We start from the raw sequence: 14,787 nt of genomic DNA on the forward strand, positions 1-14,787 counted from the left end.
AAGCATTCTCAAAGAAGATAGTAGTAGTAGTAGTCAGTAATTTAGCTTACGTACATATTGCCCAAATTTTTAATGGATTTATATCTAAATTATGTGAATCGAGTATCCAATATTTTTAAAAAATTACAATTACAGTAACACTTTTTTTTTATAATCTCTATCACATCTACATCTTTTCACCTTTAGAACGAAGTTATGTCATTGATTCATTGGTACAACGTTTTCCGTGATGGACATGGGACAAACTTTGGCTCTAATTATAACTCAATTGAGTGAATTAGAGAAATGTTAATCTTCAAAAGAGAACAGAGATGTACAGAAGATGATGATGATGATGATGATGATGATGGTGATTGGGCAGAGATGAAATCATTCTCTTGCATTCATTCAATTATTTTATAGTCATACTAATGGTATGAGGCTCTTCTTTCAACAATAGTGAAAGGAGCTTATCATAAATATTGAAAAAACACGGAATATGTATTATATCACCACATCCTCATGCACAAGTATTGCTTTGAGCAGCAGATGATCTTCTCTAGAGATTCAATGCTAGAACCTATGACCGCTACTCCTCGACTGGTGGATCCACCCACCGACCATGCTCCTTGATCAGCTCGATCAGTGCGTCTGTTGCACCCTCCATCGCGATACCTCTCTTCACCACCGTCTGAAACACACAAGACTTGTCACAAATGCAACACCAGGAGCAAACATTTGAAGAACAAGAGACGAAAAGATAGAATCATAAAGGTTTTTAACTTTTCTTCTTCATTATTACAAATTCTAGTTTATCCTATGCTTTCTATGTAGATTATTCACGGTTTTGCAAATTCAATCATCACATTATCACTCTTTCAGTTCAGGCACATAGAGTTTTAGAAAGAAAGCTCATGGAGTAGGCCTACCTTGCCAACATAAAGGTCAATCTTTCCAGGAGCACCGCCAACGTAGCCGAAATCCGCGTCAGCCATTTCTCCAGGGCCATTCACAATGCAACCCATGATTGCAATCTGTACAGAAAAAAAAAAAAAAAAGAAGACATGGAGGATTTAAATGCTACACGTACACTACATATGATTTCTCCAAGATAAATGCACCCTCGATGAATATTGATTCATTGAGCTGAGTGTTGAGGAACTATTAATTACCGAAACACCAGGCAAATGAGATGTCTTGTCTCTTATCTCTGCACTAATCACTTGAAGGTCGAACAATGTCCTTCCACAAGATGGGCATGACACGTATTCCTGATATCATTTCCACCAAGAAAAGGAAATGTGATTATTCTTCAAATATATTGATTTTTTTTCTTCCTTATGCAATCGTTATACTAACCGTCTTTGTATTTCTCATTCTGCAGCCTTGTAGCAAATTGAATGAAGTATCCCTGAGGAACTCAAACTCTTGATCCGGGGATTCCAATAGAATACCGTCTCCTAGTCCGTCTACCAGAAGCGCTCCTGCGTTGGTGCCAGCACCGATAACCAAGTCATCTCTGCCCATGGAAGAATTAATGTCAGCTACGATCTGAAATCTGAATTTCACTTGAATAAACTCATTTGCCTGATATATACCTGTGGATTCCTTTTGGGAACTCTATGTGATGAATAACTGGGAAGTCCAGCGAGTTCTCAGAAAGATACTCAAAGAGCCTGCAGAGACGAAGATCCTCAAGTAAGAAGACTGGGTGAAACGTACAGGGACTCACTGCTAAAACTAAAATGCCAATGACGGGACCGATAGTCCCGGAACCTACCTTCTTGCAGCATGAACTCTGCTGGTTTGCTCATCTGCATATGGTATGTGATGAAGGATCATGGTCGCATCAGTAGTCTTCAGAATTTCCAACTCTTCTTGTGGTTCGTCACCACGCACAGAGACTACCAAACGTGTACCTGAATGAACATAGGTAAGTTAGCATGACTACTAGCATTTCAGTAATGTGAAAACCTAGAAAGCTTTTGGCATTATAATGAGTGGTGTACCTTCTGGAAGAAGCTCGTGAGCACCAGATGACAATTCCTTGAGAGTTACCATGGCCAAAGCATTTGGTAATGGTTTTGTCAATTGTTCTGATAAAGGGGTTATTACTCCCATGCTAACGTCTATCAGACGTTTGAGAGCCAACCTCTGGTCATAGATTGAAAAAAGGTGATTTTAAGTCATTTGCATGGCTTATGGAACACCAAAAGAAATTTGGAGCTTCAAAATTCAACAATTTCTTTCTGGTAATAAGAGGGGAAACACCCACACACACACACACTAGAATATGAAACGAATTATTTTAATGCATAGTCTTATGGTTAGCTGAAGAGGCTTACGGCATCTTTATCATCTTGTGATGGAAGTTCTCTCAGCAAGATTGAGTCCACAGTGGCTAGGTCCTGTATCAGTATTTAATTTCTTAAATGAGATCTCCCCAAAGAAAATTGAGCATAACGTGCCCATGACAGAGAGTGGAACTTTGAGCATACCTTGAATGGCATTCCGACAATAAGTTTTGCTGCAAGGGATTTGTATAGCAATTCCGGTGACTACAAGTGAAAGTGGAAAATAGGGATCATATGAAAATCAACAAAAATGCAAGATTCTCAAAGTAAAAGACAAAGAAAAGGACAAAAGAAGGTAAATATTCCAGACCAAGGGGTATAGAAGGAAAGAAAACGACACAATCATCTCCCACATCATCATCGAAAAGAAAAAGGCCGGATTACTTATTAGTCAAGATAATATAGATATATGAAAAGATCATAGCAGCAAACCTTCAACTGATCCAGAGAAACTGACATCAGAACTGAACCATCGCGGTGAAGCACACCTCTATAGTCAACCACTTCACCCTGCATGGGAGAAACAAAGTCAGAGATCAAGAGATCTGATGCTCCAAAAATTCCTTAAAATGATTCATTGTAAACCATAGAAATAAAATCTGACCTCCTTTTGAATGGGAAGTTGACCAGTTCTACGTTGGAAATCAAAATAGTGTCTGTGCTTTTCTTCAAATGGTGCCTGGTTGAATCCAACAACAATAAAAGGTTTGAACTGTGTAAGTACATTTTAGGACTATAGAAGCAAACATAGCTAGTCAACATTGAAGCCATACCACTCCTTTCTGAAGTTCAGCTGTCTTCATTCCAAGATTAGCCAATCTTCTGCAGGGGTCTATCTCCTCCTCTGGAGGTTCAGTTAGAGAAACTCTAATAGTATCACCTAGGCCGTCCTGCATGTTCAACATTGGTCAGATGCAAGTGAAGTTTTAATAATTTAACTACATAAGTACTGTGATTAGACTGTTAGTAAGACAAATTAGAAATATTAGATTCTTAGTCAAGGTTGAATTAAGAAAACAGGATAAATGTTTGCATTATATTGTTTTGAGCAAAAGCATGTAAAAGGACATACTGTAAGGAGTGTTCCGATTCCTATCGCAGATTTCATCCTTCCATCTTCACCCTCACCAGCTTCAGTGACTCCCAAATGTAATGGGTAATCCCATCCTAGAACATTCATTTCAGCTACAAGGAGGCGGTACGCCTGAACCATAATAACTGGGTTGCTTGCTTTCATTGAGAACACAAAATTATGGAAGTCCAATTTTCGGCAAATCCTTGCATATTCAAATGCAGACTCCACCTGTTACATGAGCGAAGGTATATACATCACCAGAACCAGTATAGGTGCATAACTCATTCCAAATGCTGAAAATAGGTACTTACCATTCCCCTGGGCGAGTCTCCATGATAACTCATAATGCGGTCTGAAAGACTACCATGGTTGGTTCCAATGCGCATTGCCACGCCATACTTCTTGCATTTTTCAACCAAAGGAGTGAAAACCTAAGAATACACGGAAAAAAGATGGATCATTATTTCTCACAGAATACTGGATAACAATAGATGGCTATAACTCAGAAGTAGACAAGTCTTTTGTAAGATAAAATGAAGCAAAGTAAGTGAAGTCTATCTCTGACCTTCTCAATATGCTCAAGTTCTTTCTGATAGTCATCATCGGTGTATTCCAGTATCTCAAACTGTGCCCTCCTATCAGCTAAAATATATTATAGAGTTAGATCTAACACTTGAACCATTTGTATCTCATAGAGAAATATAATTCCAAAGAAGCATATGGTGGTGAATTTAGTACCAAAGTTTCCTGGGTTAACACGAATTTTGTCAAAACATTCAGCAACTCGCAGAGCCACTGGTGGAGCAAAGTGAATGTCAGCCACCAGAGGGATATTGTAGCTGCAAGGTATAAATTATTAAATACTTTCACTTGCATTCAGTTGTGAATTGTGATGTATACTATGATTCAACTCAATATAAAACTTACTTCTTCTGAACAAGGGTATTCTTAATTTCAAAACAAGCATCTGCTTCTTTCCTTCCTTGTACCGTAATTCTAACAAGATCAGCTCCTTGATCTGATATTCTCATTACCTGCAGGTTGAAGATTCAATGAGATGAAAGAAAGGTAAAAAAAAAGGATTGCAAAAAAAAAGTATTGAAGACACAAAATAGTTAGAAATCTTCTATCAAATAATTCTCAACAGAATTTCACATCTTACGACAGGAAAAATGCAGAATTAGTTTACAAAATGAAACATAAAAACCTCCGGAGATTGATCAATTATCTTCTACATGGCATGTTTTCTAGATAATATTCCAATTTATACATTTAAGACAAGAAGAGAACTAGTAAAATCGTTTCAGTTATAGGGGAACCTGCTCAACAGTTCCAGCAACATCCTTTGTATCTGTGGTAGTCATTGTTTGAATTCTGATGGGATGCTCACTACCTAAAGCAACATTTCCAACCATCACTGTGCGGGTTTTTCTCCGGACTGTCTTGTGTATGGATTCACAATACTTCTGCCTGGGAACTGCATTCACAAACTTGACAGATCAGATGTCTAACCCAACAACATCACTGTGAATCAATATATTCAGAACGACAGGATTAAAATGCTTTGAGACCAAACTCAAACTTACGAATATACATCCACACACAAGTTGGTCATAAAAAAATGAAGATAATGTATCTTAAAGAACAGAATCCAGAAGCAGTAGAATAGCAAACAAGAAGCATATACCTAACAGTGGGCTTCCCTCCGATGCTGGCTTGAACTCAACAGTTTCTGAACCAGGGTTGCTTGAGTTTCTTATCACTGCAACCTTGCTCCTGCCAAACTTAACCCTTTGCAAGTCAGAAACTCTAACAAAGTCGGAACTCTTTCCGAACCCCAAGCCTAGATGATCCCGGCTTTTGAGACCGGTAAATGAAGTTGGAACAACTCCAGTCGCCATTTTACTCCGCAGAGTATCAAATTCCACTCTCCTAAACCAACACAAACAAAGTTAACATTCACCTTTCAGCACATAAACTGTTAGCCTGCACAATTTTAATCAGAGATACTCCATAGAAATGCCATAATCAAATAAAACCAGACAATTCAAAAAACACCTCACTTCTCAAATTGATTAAATCGCCCAAATCGAACGCATCCACCCCACCCCAAAAGCCAAAAAACCAGGGTAAAAAGAACAAGAAATCAAGACAACCCCACAATAATAAATAAAAACCACAAAAAAATCTCCATGCTTTTCACGCAAAAATAAACAATGAAAAACCACAAAAGATTAGACACGCAATTCCTAAATTACAAAATAATAGCTCCAAAACGTGCAAGAGTGAATAACGAGTATCTACTGGATAAATGAACTTGAAACCATGGTTCAGTCAAGCCAGAGACTTACAGATGAGAAAACGATTAGCACTAATCAGCCAAAAGGAAGAGTCGAGAAAGAGATGAACTGGTGGTGGGATGAATTTGAAATGAAAAATTATTTGGAGCTGAAAATTCAGAAAGATAAGTGAAGCCGGGCTAGGAGGCTTTATAATTGCTGAAGGCAGAAGATTATGAAAGCTGCAACCAAATTTCATAAGCAGACAAAAATCAGTTCATCAGCATCGTCATTTACATATTCTGGTAGCCATTAATATTTTTTTCTAGTTTTTCCAACTGACAACTGTGCAAATCGATGATGTTTTGAGTTTCAAAATATTGCTTTTCAGCCCCTCTAATTTAACTTTTGAACAACCATAAAATACCGGGGTTATTTCACTAATTAACATTAATTTTTTATTTTTTATTTTTAATATTCTCTAATTGATGGAATTAGTATGTTAGAAATCAGTAGTAGAATTCAGATAACAGCTAGAAATTATAGAATTTAGGAAAGCATTAAAATAGATTAGTATAAAATTTAAGGACTTGATTGCAAATATTACAAATTTAGGCTGATTCCATTTGCAACAATTGTGGCGACCACGTGGCACTCCATAAAATTTAATTTTGTTTAAATTAATAATGGATATGTATACTGTATTAAATAAATCAATTCAATTGCATTCGCTTTACACATTATTTTTAGAGAATTGTTGAAGTCAGAGATGTTCTAGTCAAGAATTAAACAACTAAAATAATAAGTCAATAATTGATGGACGTTTTAAACAGTAGTGTATTGTTATTTTCCTCTGAATTGGGTCGAAGTTTGGAATTCAAATTTGGTATATGCTTTCGAGTCAAATGTTTGTGCAATTTATAAAATACTACTTACTCTTAACACCTTTGTATGTGCTGTTGATTTTTTTGATAAATTAGGTGATACTTAATTTACAGTTCACTTGTTTGGCAATGTCTATGGTTCTATCATCCTATCAATGTGCTACAAATTTTCGGAATGCATCTATATTCAACAAACATGTATTAGGCTTATTAAATGATTTATTCTCATATCCGCCTACGCATAATCTAGGTCAGAAGAATTGGAAATCAATAAATATTTGTACTAATACTACTAGCTTGCAAATGTTGCAAATGGATTATTAACCATAGAAAAGACTAAGTAACCTTGACGAGGGATGTCAATGTAATCCGGAACCTGCGGGCCGGCCCGAATAACCCGATAAAAATATAGGGGTAGGGTTGTAAATTCGTAGCCCGAAATTAAAATCGGGTCATTCGGGCTGACCCGTTCGGGTTGTCGGGTTAGGCGGGCTGACCCGTTCAGGTTACGGGTCGGCCCGTCGGGTTGAAGGCTTCTGCACAACGAGCAGTTTTTGTAATGGTCACAACTTTCTCTACAAAGCTCCGATTGAGGCGTACAATATATCCACGCGAAGCTTTTTTGAAGATGAAGAGAATGATATGCATTATGGGTTTATCAGACTTCAAAATCGCGAGATACATTGACTCAAACAAGGCTGCTGCGCATCCACATAAAGATAAATTATTATTTGACTTATTTACAACTGGAATGAATTAAATTTGACCAATCATAATTCAAGAAAACTTAGAGTTACTCCAATTAGCTAGCATCTTGATAATTCACTCTTTAACAATTCAAAATATTTTTGTTACATCTACGATGCACCTCTCACGTTATGAAAATTTTATTCAATTTTCTACGAATTGATTTATGTTTGAATTTTGAAACAAAGTGTTGATTTATGTTTTAAATACATAAACATACTATTGATAGATATTTTGTAAATAATTATGTAATGAATAAGTTATTTAAATTTAAATAACTTAATCTTTTTAAAAAATATTAAAGAAAATTAAAAATTTGTATTTCATTGTTGAATGATTAATTAAAAATATGTATATAATTAAAGAAAATTTAAATACGTATTATTTTTTTTGAAAATATTAAAAGAATTAAAAATAAGCATTGGCCCGAATAACCCGGTGGGTTAGCCCGAAACCCGAAAGGTTAGGGTTAGGGTCGAACTTTTATAACCGAAAAAAATCATAACCTGAATAGCCCGTACCCGAATGGCCAGACAACCAGAACGGATTGGCCTGATTGACATCCCTAACCTTGACTATCTTATCATTTGCATATTTCATACTCCATCCATTCATATTACTCGCACTTTTGATTTTAGGTCCTATATAATTTGTGATTGATTTTTTAGTGTAATTAAATTAGTATTCTAAATATAATTGAGAGATCACTTACTAAAGGAACACTTAATTAAATCAGGAGTATTACTTTTGTTTGACTATGTACTGTATTGCAGACTTTTCAAGTAATATTCATATAGAGATATAGTTATCCACAATGTTTTAAAATTCTTATCAGATAAGTCGATTCAATCGTCGCACCTTATTCAATCCGATTTTAGCATAAAAATAACTTGAATATTCTTTTCTTTCTTACTTTTAATTTGTTGTTAAGATATTTTGATAAAACAATTATTTAATATTCGATCTTATGGATGGTCTCAATCCGACCAGTTGAATCATGAATCGATAACTTCGTCGAGTAACTATCATTGGATTTTTAAAAAATTGATTATATACAACACATTTATCAACCAACTATAAATACTTCCAAAATAAATTTATGAAACCTAACAAACATTGAAAGTCTTGGAATCATGGGAAAAGGTAGCATATACTAGCATTTAATTTATTTTTGTTCTTTATAATCTTGTGAGCACTTTGGAATCTGACAGATCAGTTACACCCTGTATGAGATTATTAACTAATGCTGTTTAATTATAAATCTGAAAATTAAAAAAAAGAAATGGTGTAAAAATTGGACGAGTCTACCTTGTAGAATATGTGGGGCTAGACTATCCAATTAAAGATTATTTAAATGTAACTCATGCTTGCCGGCGCATTTAAAAGTGACACAAACTGACTAATTAACGCCTCATTTAGAAGTTTTACTAATACTACTATTAAATGAACGCCGTTTTTGACTTCTGCCTTTGATATGCATTAAGTAAGTAAGACTATTGACGATCAATTATCACAGCCTTCGCTTGCAAATATTTTTACTCAAATTTCAATGACTGAAATTTACGTAACTCTATTTTTTTCATTTTGGTATTTATCACGAGTAATCCAAATCTATACGTAATAAATTTTAACCATTTTTCCTAATTTTCTTTTACTTTAGTACTAGTTTTATATTTAAAAGTAGTATATTTTTTCGTATATTATCACTACTTTCGTTGGCGGAGAAATTGATTTGGTAGCAGTATATGATAGATTACATTTTTCAGTGGTTGGCATTTTTAAATAAAAATTTTTTTATATTGGAGATGCAACGGATTTGGATTATGACGGCCACGAGAAAGGCGTGTAGTACGTGAAATTAGTGTTTGTTTGTGTGCAAATAGTAAATAAATATTAAACGTAATTGTTTTGATAAAGAAATGATTTATTACCATGACGGCTTGTGTTATTCTGTTCTTCGTGTTTGGTCAAGCCGTCAAGGTACTGACCACTTGCCTTATTTATTATGAATAATGCGTTCATAGATTTATTTTGAAAAAAATTAATTAAACCAACCATTCAAATAACATTTTTTATATACAAACTTTTAATATGCGCATATAATAAAAACCTACAAAATCGAGTTGAATACATTTCCGGTGACAAATAGCCTAAGGAACTAGGTTTCCGACTTAACGGTGGTACTCTCAGCTACAATACTAGTACCAGTGGACAGAATCCTCAATAGCAACTTTACCCACCTTCCTTCTCAGTGAGACGCCGGCGGAGGATTGGGAAGTACCGCCGGCGCCGTAGGTGAGAACAGATGTGACGTGGCAGTCCTGCCAGCTGAGATATTTGAGGTCGTCTTTCACTTCCTTCAGGGTTAAGCTTGCATCTCCAGATACGCCGTCTAGCAGACTCGACCGCTGGAGATCCATCAACTCCATTGTTGAAACCATTTCCATCAGAGTCGCCTGAATCACATTCCAAATCGTAAAAACAAATCAAAACACTACCAATTTAAAGAGGTGACAGTAGAAATGAGTGTAGTAGTCGTGCCTTTGGAGCTTCGATCTTTTTGAACCCATGCATGCTCATGACCTGCCAAAGAAAATGCGAGTAGATTCAGCCCCAAAATCTCGGTAAATCTCACCGATGGACAAATTAAAAGCAATTGCAGAACTAAAAATCAAATCCAGAGCGCACTTAAAATTGAACTCATACCACCAATAGATTTAGGATCGGGTGAAAAGAGAAATGCAAAAATGAACACAACTGAGGAACAATGGCAGTGATTTATGTAAAAATTGAAACAATGACGATGCGCGGTTTCACCTCGCGAAGTTGACGAACGGTGAGAGACAGATCGCGGTCGTCAATGAAATCGAGGTAATCTTCTACATCAAGCTTCTTCCTCTTCCAACCTTCGCCGTCTCCCAAAACTTCCATCACTATCTTGCAACCTTCCCCGTCTCCCAAAGCTTCCATCACTCACCGCCTGCGTGCGTGTGTGTGAGAAGTGATATTCGCGTGTTCAGTAAAGGTAGATTTCGCTATATATACGCAAAAAATGCACGGGAAAGAAATTACAACAGTGAGCAATTCGTTACAGATTACCACATATTTTCTTCTATTGTTTGATATGAAATATATTCACAACTTTTTAGTTACGACATCTTCTATTTCAATCCAATTATATATTCATTACTTATATTTGAAAACTCATTTGTCACCTCAATCCATGAACATTTAAATCGACATATAAAACAGAGAACCTCAAAAAGGGGCACCAAATAATCGACAGACTATTGGAAAAACTAATCCGAATGTATGCCAACAATTTGAGTGAATTTCCTAGACAAGAATCACATCTGAATCAATGCGTGACAGAACAACAAAACCAGAAAGATGCAAGGATGTCCTGGTCTGTGAGACGGCATAGATTCTAGACGAGACAAGGGACAATGGTGGAAACAATCTCGCTTCAGCAAGTTCCTCACGAGATGTATCGGTCCTGCTGCTCTTGAAGAAGCTTTGCAGAAGACTTGGCATCCAGGTAGAGAGAATTCACTTCTTCAAGATCCGCCTGCAACAACGTACAAGTCAACTGATTATTTCCTCATAATCGTTGATACTTACATTTTCGGAAGTAGAGTTAAACGTATCGTACCTTGCAAATAATATCACGGCCATTCATCTTAGCAACGATGCTGGAAGGAGATAGCAACTGGACGGCATGCCTGAAGACACATTTTTGAGCCAGTGTTAGATCAAATTAACGCGCAAAAGCAGAGTTGCAGATAAAAGATGATGAGAAAAGAAAAAGAACCTCAATGATGATTGCTGTCCAATCTCTCCAAGATAAGCAAGGCTTTCCTCATCTATTTGGAGTTCCTCGACTTGTGCTCGGATAGCTAATATCTATAGCACAGAACCAGCAATTTATAAGAAAAGCAACAATACAAGACATTGAACATTCAGCACCACCGCATAATAGTTTTTGTGAGATTAATTTACCTGTATCATTTCAGCGGGGCCATAGGTTTCTGTTCTTATGATAGCCAAGCGATCCAACAAGTCAACTGGTATACCATGAGGACTAGTCATGTCTGTTCCTCTGAAATCAATGTTATAATCTTAGCTTTGGTACAAATTAGTTGTTGAGAAAGCAGGAATTAAATCTACAATATAATCATTTCAAGCAATATATGCTGAGGCACAGGAACCTATGAAGACTATGGGTCATGGATACAGTTCACAATATGAAAAAGATATTACAAATTTAAAGAAATATCAAACTTGACATATTTTTATCAGAAAACATGGCTTTTTACAATTATATACCATTTCATCTGCATACCTGACATTACAAATTCCTCGATTTGTGGCAAAGATCACAATGGGAGATAGCGAACTTTCTAAAGCACGATTTAAATAAGAAAAGCACTCCATATCCAGCATATGAACCTGAGTTGTTTTTAAACAGTTAGTCAAAGAAGCGAGCATACAGTCAAGGTAAACAATAAAAACTAAAAAATCATTATAAAAAAAATACAAAAATGCAAGTTAAGCACCTCATCAATAAACAAGACACCAGGAACAAGCTCTGCAACACCTTCATCTATATACCGGTTGACAACCTGGAATTATTGAACATAAATAAATAATCTGCTTTAGATTCCAGGGCCTAAGAAGCTCCAAATACCATGTCATGGCTTTAAGACACACCTTGTTTATTTCTTGCCGCAGCTTGTCAGTGATTTCAGTTTTCCTAGGTTTCATCATCTGACCCATCAGAGACAATATATCTTGGCCTCCTTGGGGCCGTGCATTTGCAGCATCAAGATCATGCAATGTAACATCCTTAAAAGAACAGGTGTAGACAAATTAATTTTTTATCACTTCACTAAGCGAAAAACATACTCAAACTTTCATGATCAAACCACATAGATCCTCAAGGCATCATCACTCATCAAGCAAAACCAACTTGAGATGTTCATACATTTCCACTCTGAATCTAAAGGGACTGCTGATAACATTAAAGATGAGATCAAACCAAAAGTCTAGATACTAGAAAAGTTTAAGTCTAGAAGCTCCATAATGCCAAGAACCATAACAAGTACCTGCAGCATCAACCAGTCTTCATACTTTAAATGCCAATGGCCTATCACACAACCAACACACTTGCCAAAAGCATGATACTCTTAATGTGTACAAGACATGGTTTAACAAAACTTCCACTCAAGTTCGGGATGAGAAGATTATGAGATCAGCACAAGGACAACCTAACCAAGTTTAGGTTGTGACTTCAACGGATAACAGGACCGGGAAGTAAACAAACTTATGCAAACGAATATGTGGAATGGTATATCTAAAATGTTACTTCTAATTTCCATAGTAGTGCATCACTTTTTCTAGTATACAATAGCTATAAACTAACTTTGCTTGGCAATGTAACAAACCTGCACTATCTCCTTCTTTTTATGAACTTCTCCTTTAGGGAGTGGCACATATTCTTCTGCCTCGAGATCAAACTCAGTAGCAAAAGCATCACTCCTTCCAACCCTTTTAACAGCTCCACTATTTGCTTCAATGTATATAACATCACCAACAGCTACCTGCAGTTAGAGACACAGATCTTGCAGCTGAATCAGTTAACACCATAGAGATATTCATAATAAATGAAAAGGATGTGTTATTGTCATGAATGGTTTATCATTCATACAACATCCTTTAGAATCTTTATACTGCATTAGCAGATTAGTATGTAGATAGAGAACAACATTACTGAAATATAGCATCTCTAGGCACTAAAAATTATGTGAAAATTGGTATGATTATTAAAAGAAAGAACAAGTGAGGATAGGTCTATCTGAGACAAACCTTTTCCTTAATCAAGGCATCATATATTGTCGGATCTAACTTCAATTGTTTGGTTCCTTTTACAGTCTTCAATCCAATTATAACATGGCTGATACTTTTACCATAACCACCAGTCACACTTTCAGTTTCTTCTGGAGATAGTTCGGTAACCTGCAATATATAAAAGTTAGAAATCAAAAAAGCAAAAGTTGCAAAATAGCAGCGACTTATTTCAACATTCTTTTCTCATAACATGAGACTTGCCTCTCCTTCGTAAACTTCCTTGTTTTCTTTAATGCGGAGACCAATAGCTCGCCGAAAGTTTTCCATTAGAACCTCCGTCTTCTTTACTTCTGATGAATATACCTCTGATCCAACCATCGGGCAAAATGGAACCTGCATTTCATAAGACAAGTAATATGCCATACATCAACACCAGAGACAGCCAGATGCTACTTACAATGCATGAAACTAGATATGTAGAAGCTGCCGAATAAAAGACAACTAGACAAGTAAAATTTTTCAAGAGATGTTCTCATCGAAGAGCAATGGCAGATTGCAGAATGCCCTGATGTATTAATGCAAGTGTAAAGGTCAGAGAGGGAACTAAACTCAAGGAAAGCATTAATGCAAACAAAAGAAGATAGGAAAGACAATTGTGGCTACATAGATAGAGAATTTCCATTTACTTGTGAAACCCTAGTTTGAGAATTTCAGATTTCAAAGTGTAGAGCAAGTTCGATGTATATAAGATTAAAGGAATACAGGAGACAGGAGCAGTTATACACACCTTGCTACCAAGTTCTTGGGAAATTCCAAGAGCAAGCGCAGTCTTTCCAGTGCCAGGAGGACCAGCTAGTAAGAGGGCACGGCCAGCCATCTTCTTCTGTCGAATCATATCAACCACAAGGCCACCAGCTTCCCTTGCGGAATCCTGACCCACAAACCCAGCAGCCAAAGGTAATGCTTTTCCATCGGGCTGCCAACATATATTAACAATAAAATCAGTTAATGAAAAAAAGAGTGAACCAGATAAACCAAAACGTGACTATGTAAAGAAACCAAAATATCTACTCTCTCCCCACAAATTAAATGGGGTAAAGCTAATACAGCCCTAAAAATTGGGAGGAACAAACCCAGAGAAAAACCCTAGAGCTTATAAACCCCGGAAACCGTAGAAGGCTGAAACTTGTAAATTTGGGTAAACATAATAGTATTGACAATGGAAAGAAGTCCCAGTTGAGAAGAATATTGAAAAAGTTAACCTGGAGGCCAAGGCCTTTAATGTGAGTGTGAGTTGCGATTCTCTGTTTCTTTGTGGTTGATTGCACTTGTTCTATCTTCATTCCTTATTTCCTTCTCCTTTCTTTACGAGCTGAGCTCCCTTGCTCTCCCTCACACACTAAATTCTGTTTTCCTGCTAATTTCACACAATAAGCTTCTGCCGCTGTAGTAGACGTAGGGAGGGAGGCGGAGTTGGATGTGTAGTTTTTGTTTATTTCAAAATAACACTAAAAAAAGTTTCAGAGAAAATGAAAAATGTTCTATTTGGTGTTGGGCTGTTCCCGGGCCCGAGGCCCATGTGGTATAAATGCCGATCACATTATCCCTTCTGATTTCACTCT

At 36.5% G+C, this 14,787-nt stretch overlaps 3 protein-coding genes across 3 annotated transcripts; all 3 read right to left on the bottom strand.

Moving 5' to 3' along the window:
* Positions 1-353: 353 nt before the first annotated feature.
* On the bottom strand, positions 354-5,991 carry LOC121742365 (4-hydroxy-3-methylbut-2-en-1-yl diphosphate synthase (ferredoxin), chloroplastic-like). Its single transcript, XM_042135485.1, has 20 exons — positions 5,760-5,991; positions 5,096-5,340; positions 4,728-4,885; positions 4,336-4,442; positions 4,147-4,247; positions 3,974-4,050; positions 3,720-3,839; positions 3,406-3,636; positions 3,107-3,223; positions 2,938-3,012; positions 2,766-2,843; positions 2,478-2,537; positions 2,325-2,387; positions 1,989-2,133; positions 1,760-1,898; positions 1,578-1,655; positions 1,339-1,498; positions 1,152-1,250; positions 909-1,013; positions 354-670 (listed from the first exon to the last, which is right to left on the bottom strand). The coding sequence occupies exons 2-20, from the start codon at positions 5,307-5,309 to the stop codon at positions 569-571; spliced, it is 2,229 nt and encodes a 742-aa protein (XP_041991419.1). The 5' UTR covers positions 5,310-5,340; positions 5,760-5,991; the 3' UTR covers positions 354-568.
* A 3,384-nt stretch (positions 5,992-9,375) lies between these two features.
* On the bottom strand, positions 9,376-10,443 carry LOC121811330. Its single transcript, XM_042212167.1, has 3 exons — positions 10,136-10,443; positions 9,860-9,901; positions 9,376-9,774 (listed from the first exon to the last, which is right to left on the bottom strand). Exons 1-3 carry the CDS (start codon positions 10,286-10,288, stop codon positions 9,517-9,519), a joined length of 453 nt encoding a protein of 150 aa, XP_042068101.1. The 5' UTR covers positions 10,289-10,443; the 3' UTR covers positions 9,376-9,516.
* Positions 10,444-10,583: 140 nt separating this feature from the next.
* Positions 10,584-14,659, bottom strand: LOC121811329 (ruvB-like protein 1). Its single transcript, XM_042212166.1, has 12 exons — positions 14,428-14,659; positions 13,953-14,141; positions 13,427-13,558; positions 13,184-13,333; positions 12,763-12,918; positions 12,029-12,163; positions 11,875-11,940; positions 11,661-11,767; positions 11,318-11,417; positions 11,130-11,221; positions 10,971-11,040; positions 10,584-10,886 (listed from the first exon to the last, which is right to left on the bottom strand). The coding sequence occupies exons 1-12, from the start codon at positions 14,506-14,508 to the stop codon at positions 10,797-10,799; spliced, it is 1,368 nt and encodes a 455-aa protein (XP_042068100.1). The 5' UTR covers positions 14,509-14,659; the 3' UTR covers positions 10,584-10,796.
* Positions 14,660-14,787: the final 128 nt, after the last annotated feature.

The sequence above is a fragment of the Salvia splendens genome, chromosome 7 (assembly GCF_004379255.2).
Source record: "Salvia splendens isolate huo1 chromosome 7, SspV2, whole genome shotgun sequence".
Classification (NCBI taxonomy): domain Eukaryota; kingdom Viridiplantae; phylum Streptophyta; class Magnoliopsida; order Lamiales; family Lamiaceae; genus Salvia; species Salvia splendens.